At 43.8% G+C, this 6579-nt stretch overlaps 1 protein-coding gene across 2 annotated transcripts; it reads left to right on the top strand.

The window, feature by feature from the left end:
- Positions 1 to 1085: 1085 nt before the first annotated feature.
- LOC136517515 (U3 small nucleolar RNA-associated protein 5-like) lies at positions 1086 to 5943 on the top strand. Of its 2 annotated transcripts, none has more exons than XM_066511098.1 (7): positions 1086 to 1302; positions 1562 to 1708; positions 1951 to 2183; positions 2982 to 3064; positions 3750 to 3861; positions 5354 to 5428; positions 5497 to 5943. In XM_066511098.1, exons 2-7 carry the CDS (start codon positions 1591 to 1593, stop codon positions 5674 to 5676), a joined length of 801 nt encoding a protein of 266 aa, XP_066367195.1. In that variant the 5' UTR covers positions 1086 to 1302; positions 1562 to 1590; the 3' UTR covers positions 5677 to 5943. The 2 variants fall into 2 exon arrangements, with proteins under 2 accessions (XP_066367195.1, XP_066367194.1); XM_066511097.1 differs by having other exon boundaries at positions 1945 to 2183.
- Positions 5944 to 6579: the final 636 nt, after the last annotated feature.

Here is a 6579-nt window from a genome sequence, read left to right as displayed (position 1 = left end):
CCTGTTCTCGTTCGTCCTCGTCCCTTCTTCCTCTGGTGCAGAGTGCTCGTTCAGATGTTCAGTGAATGCAGTACTGATGAGATGACGACGAATTGTTATAGAGTAGTGCTGCATCATGCAAATTACAGATTGTTGAGATGCCAGCGAATGTTGCTTGTGTCCCGAACACGTGCGACTCTTGCAGCATGTTCATCTCGCTCGCGCGTGTCCCGAATGTGTGCGTGGCCTTGGGCCTCCCGTGTCCGAGCTCAGCGATGACCTCTGGCGCGGCAGGTCGCCGCGGGCGAGCGCCGCCTGCTTCGCGAGCACGCAGGCCACTGCGGGCGAGCACTCCCGCTCCGCCTCTCGCGTCGGCCGCCGCGGCGAGCGCTCCTCTGCCGTGGGCGGACTCGTTCTAACGGAGGAGTAAGGGACTTAACGTCTATACACGTTCTGGTAGGCATACGTGCTTGTAAGTGGGCCCATGTACGTGGGGAACATAGAAAATGGCATGGATAGACTAGAGATAGAATTGTAATGGTAGTTTTCCAAATATGTAAATTGTGACGGCGTATGTTCAAACTTTAAAAATTATAATGGCAGGAATCCAAATAACTCATTTTCGGGTGATGTATTTTGGATGGTTTGGTTGAAAGAACAATATTTATTCTTCAAATTAGAGATAAAATTATCTTTCGCTCAATGATTTGCTATTACGGTATAATTGTAGACTCATATATTTTACTATGACAAAAATATTTGGTCAATATATAAGATGTGAATCTTAATGAATTTTGTTTTGTGTTTTACCGTAGCGTTAGCACGAGCATTATACTAGTATTATTGAAATAAGCAGATTTTGCGCATAGCAAACTGTTTTTATTTTTAAGAAACGCCTAGCAAACTGATGACTGTGAGTCTGTGAGTGTGATGGTTAGTAATTATTTTTAAGAATCGCCTAGCAAACTAATGACTGTGAGTCTGTGAGTGTGATGGTTAGTAGGCGGGCTCAAAGGATAGTCGAGGTTACCCTGAAATTTGGCCCAGAACTTATTTCTACTTCGCATTCATAGCCCAAAACGATGTAATGGCCCAATAGGATAACCCTAGCCCAGCTTGGTTTGCTCCGGCGCTCCATCTTCTGCTCCCTCCCCCACTCGCGCTCGGCACGCAGGCGACGGCGTTGGCGCTCAGGCTCGGGCTCTCAGTGACGGCGGGGCAGTCACAGGCTCGGCGGCGGTGTCAGCGGCTCCCCCTCCCGCCTCTAGCCAGTCGCCTCGCGCCCTCGCCTCCGGTCCTCTGCACACCGGCCGGCGACCCTGCGTGCGCACCTCCCTCTCCCCTCCCGCCTCCGCTGGACCGTCGACGGCGCCCGCCCCCGGCGGCTGCGCTACTAGCCGCACGCGGGCGGCGGGAGCCAGCAGCCACTGCTCCACCAAGGCTGTCGCGCCGCTTTGGGAACGCTTATGCCCCAAAGCGAAGCGTTACCCGTCCGCTTAGCGCTTCAGCGCGCTCTTAGTGTTGCTTTTTTGGAACCCTGTTTAGATGTGTGTCATTGATCTAAGCTGCTATTCTTTTGCAGCAACCGTGAATAACTAGTAATTTGGAGTTATGGATTTGCAAGAGAAGACAACCCCCACTCATCAAGGAAAAGAAAAGAAAAAAGGAAGTGCAAAGAAAAAAGAAAGAGGAAAGAAGAGAACATCATCTGTTTTGGATTCTACTAATGGTGAGACATGTCCTAGATAAGTTTAGCACCTCTTTAAAATTGAAATTCTGACTTTCGTTTACATCTCCTATACAAATGGCACAGTTCTTTTTTCAATATATAACACTGCTGGAGTTGAAAAGTTGATTATCTCGTGCACTAACTATTTAACTATGGATGAACAGAGTTAAGGGCACCCTTTATTTTCTTGCTCTTTTTACTTAACTGGCTTTTGCATTTTTTTTTTCTTTGGGAAGTTTCAGGCACAGTCATCAGTGAGGAAATGTCAGAGTATAATCTTGATGAACCTACTATGGAGGAAAAACTAGCAACCCTGAATCTGATCAATAGAGAGAATGGAATGAGTGATAGTGAAAAGCAATCGCTCTCTATGGCACCACCAAGTGCAGATTCAGTCCATATCTTGCTGAAGCAAGCTCTTCGTGCTGATGATAACGTAGCATTGTTAACTTGCTTGTATAATAGAGATGAGAAGGTATTGTTTTCTGTACTAAGTTTGGTGAAAGCATCTTCTCCTTCTGGCTCTTATCCTTTGTTAGTTTTTTTTTTTTTCTCAAAGATGCAGGAGAGCTGCGCATCATTGCATTAAGAAGATAAATATCATTTGTTGGTTGTACTGCCCATCTAATCTGAAATCAACTTCATCCCTGTTATCACTGATGAAAGTTTTGCTGCCTCTAGTAAAAAATCTTTGTTGATTTGACATTACATGCTATCAAGCTTATGAAGCTGGACTATCAATATCGTTCAAAGTTCTTAGACTAGACAAGTAAAAAACCATATATGCATTTGTCTCAATAAAACATACTCAGCACTCAAAAGTTTTCTTTGGGAGACAATGTTGATGTCCAAAGCAGCATATGTTTGTGTCTGTAAGTAGGCCTGCACACTCTGTTTGGCATATGCAAGTTTAGGTGATGCTAGTCTCACATGTTTTCCTTTCTTCAGGTCAATAGAATTATATCATAACTAGAAAAGGAAAACTACAGAACTGCTCTTGATCAATTGTACTTGGCTGAATGGTGAATTGGATGGTTTAACTGAATGTGTTCTAGTCTTAGGTTGATCATATATAGTCGTCTTTTCTCTTGCTACTCCCATGTTAATGATTTTATTTCTTGAGAAAATTGGAAATAAACAGAATAGGTTGTATGAAAACCGTAGTCAAAATTTGGTAATCCGTATATTTACTAAAGTTCAGTAACATTCAGATTGTTCTTGACGAATTGCAGAGAGTTCACTATGTCTCATAATTTACTGCTGGGTTACACAGGTTATCACAAAGTCTATATCACTCCTAACACCGGCAGATGTTGTGAAGCTTCTCAAGTTCTTTGTGTTGCAAATACAATCTAGGTAATATTCTGTGGAGGTGTTTTGTGTCGATTTAATACATAAAGGTTATGTGGTGCATGTAACTGGAGATAATTCATTGAGTATGAGATGGCCCATGTGGGGCTTGCGCGCCATCAACTATGTATTCATGCTTGAACCAGGGCCTTCCAATTCTTACAGTAATTAGTCTCTTGTTATTCTTTCCTAATCATTTATTATTATTGTCATGGTTTTTGTGGCTTTCTCCACTCCTTGCCTTGCTGTTGGGGACTGTGGTTTGGAAACTAGTTATATAATTACACATGAATGGCTGCTGAGAGACAACATGATGTTTATGCATATCTGATCTGATTCATATATTTGTGTCCATTGGAATGCATAAGCATGTAAGATGGTGTGTATCCAGATCTTATTTGTATATGTATGTTCATTGTAATTTATAAGCATAGTGTTGACATCCTGATCCCAGTGACTTTTTCTGCTTGTTGAGTTCCTTATTCTGCTGTAATGATGTGTATATTGTCATGATATGTTTAAACATAGTGCGGATTTGTATATTATCATGATTTGTTTACCTTTTGGGATCGAGGATCCTGGCTACTTCGAAGGATGCTAACGCTGTACATTTCTAAGTTTCAGTGTTACTCTTTAATTGGTTATCACAATTTGGTACAACTGACTAATTTCTAGACCTTTACCTCCTCAGGGGCGCAGTGTTGGTTTGTTTACTCCCATGGCTGCAAACTTTACTAAATCGACACATGAGCAGCATAGTGTCTCAGGAGTTTTCTCTGTCATTGCTCAACTCGCTCTACCAGGTTAGTAAACCGAAGTAACCCCGTTGCTGTGAAGAATGTTCAATGCAATATCTGTCTCTAAGAAGTTATATGAAAAAACTCTAATAGAACCCTGCGTGCCAACATTAAATTATGCTTGAAAGGAACACTCATCCTGGTGATCATTTATTGATGATTCATGCTTGTAATCTTACTGCCTGATTTAAAAGTGAAATTGCACTGTATTAGGGTCCGTTTGGATGGTAGATATTGAGGGGGTTGGAATTGAATTGGGTTCAATACCAAAGCAGCCATAGTATTGAAATGGCCACAATTTGAATATTATTGTTCAGACGACCATCGAATTGTTTTTTGGAATCCTAGCAAGTAGCTTAAATCCAATACCTGTTTGGATGCAAAACCATAGAATTGAAACTCTCAACAGCGGCATCCATGGCGTGCAGAGCTCAATCGCGGGGGAGCTCGACGGCGGCGTCCATGGAAAGCAGGGGCAATCTCAACGGCAAGGGGAGCTCGACCCCGGGCATGGCAAGTGAACCTCGGCAGCCACAGCCATGGGGGGCGCTCCACCCCGGCGGCTCACCAACAGCAGGGGGGAGCGAGCGAGGCCGCCATGGGGAAGCTCGATCCCGGGCATGGCGAGCGAAAGGGAGGGGTCGCCATGGGGGAGCGAGCGAGAGGGAGGGGTCGACATGGGGGAGCGAGCGAGAGGGAGGGGTCGCAATGGGGGAGAGAGCGAGAGCGATAGGGAAGGGTCGCCATGGGGGAGAGAGCAAGAGCGAGAGGGAGCGAGGCTGCCATGGCACGAGTCTAGACGAATGTCGCGTGGGGAAGAAAGGGGAGCGGCCGATTCAGATGAAGAAAATATCTACAACATATGAAGAAAATATCTACGTGAAGAACATTACGTCTAGCTATGTAAATTAGGATCACACCAGCACACATCATACTACCACATGCTGGAGCATCACACCAACATATATACATCAAAGTACCACCAGACTAGTACCATCAATCACATCCTTTCCAACATGTGGTACTATGATGTGATTGATGGTACTAGTCTGGTGGTACTTGGATGTATATATGTTGGTGTGATGCTCCAGCATGTGGTACTATGATGTTTGCTGGTGTGATCCTAATTTGTATAGCTAGACGTAGTCTTCTTCATGTAGATATTTTCTTCATATGTTGCGCAGGTAGACTGAATGCCGCATGGTATTGGAGCCCATTTCCAAAGGCCAATACCAAGACCATCCAAACAATAGAATTAGGGGGTGCCAATGCCAATTCCAAATTCTGGGCCTGAATACCAACATCCAAACGGGCTGTTAAGGATATTCTACTCATCACTCCTCCCTGGACATGCTGAGTTTGGTCTGCAACAAGACAATGTAGCCTCAAAAAGTCTATCCTACCAGTTTTTGGGTTCTTGTACAGTTCATATAGCATGATAGCAATTTAAGTCATGTTTACTATTGGACACAGATTTTACTGGCTACATTTTTTCCAGCTTATAGATGCAAGAACGTCAACATTCAAATCGGCATTGCAACTCTCCACCACTCTAGATTACCTTTTCAGCGAGGTAAGTTTCCTTCCCAGCAACGGGTGACCATTTTCGAAATTACAATTAATCCTACTATTATGATCCAGATTGCTGATGATGAAGCTGATGAGGAGGTGCCACCACCGATAATTTATGAAGACAAGGACACTGATGATGAAGAGTCTGAAGTTGATGCTATGGAAACCGACAGAGAAGAGACTGAAGAGCTAGGTGATGTTACTGATGCCTCTGAAAATTCAGATGGAAGTGAGATCATGAGCGACTGATTGACTTTTACTCTCCCAAGCACTGAGCGTTGGAATATCGATTATCCCCATAAGATGGATTTCACGATGACTGCCGGAGATGGTTGTTCTTGTACTTTGTCGAGCTTAACCGCATCTATTCCATGCGTCATATTATCTCAGTAGATTTTACCCACCTAAGTGAATGTTTTCAACAAGTTTTTGGATGATATATTGACATTTGATTGAGCAAAGTAACCATTCCCCCTCTTATAATTTGTGCTCCTATGAAGGGTAATTGTCTATGTATATGGTGCTTGAGGTCACAATTATTACTCAGAGGCTAATTTCGGGAGTATTGAACCGTTGGGTCGATGGTCGTGCGTTGGCTCCGACCGACCAAACCCTTTTGAAATGATATATCTCCCTTCGTGCGAACGACAGCCGCTGACTTGCAAACTTAAACAAACCTATCCGGCTCTTTGACTTTGAAAGTCGGCTGGCCAACGCCCATCTTACTGTGTTTTTCATTTTTAATGTCTTGCCGATGGCATTTGTTAAGTATTTGACTTAACTTGAACAGCCGCATACACTGAACCACTGGCGTGTGTTCTCAGCAGCGTCGACCATTTTTATACCGTGAAACATGAATAGTGCAGATCATCGACGCTTCATCTTTCTGCTGACACACGCACGAGAAACGAGATCAGCTAGTTTTCATACAGACGCAGATCAAAAGGGTTGGGGAAAACATAAATTCAGATTAGAGGTACTAATAGAATTGTGGGAGAATCTGACGCGTGCTGATGACTTTCTCCCTTTCTGAATTCTGTTCTTTGATTTGCAGGCAGAAGCGGCCAAAACAAACTTCAGAGCTCCTGATCAAGTACAGCAGCTAGTGCTACAAGTAATGGCCAGTGGCCCGGCTTCACTTGAGAATAAATA

This window comes from Miscanthus floridulus, chromosome 17, assembly GCF_019320115.1.
Source record: "Miscanthus floridulus cultivar M001 chromosome 17, ASM1932011v1, whole genome shotgun sequence".
Classification (NCBI taxonomy): Eukaryota; Viridiplantae; Streptophyta; class Magnoliopsida; order Poales; family Poaceae; genus Miscanthus; species Miscanthus floridulus.
The sequence above is the reverse complement of the archived record's forward strand: the minus strand, read 5'-3'. Positions and strand labels throughout refer to the sequence as shown.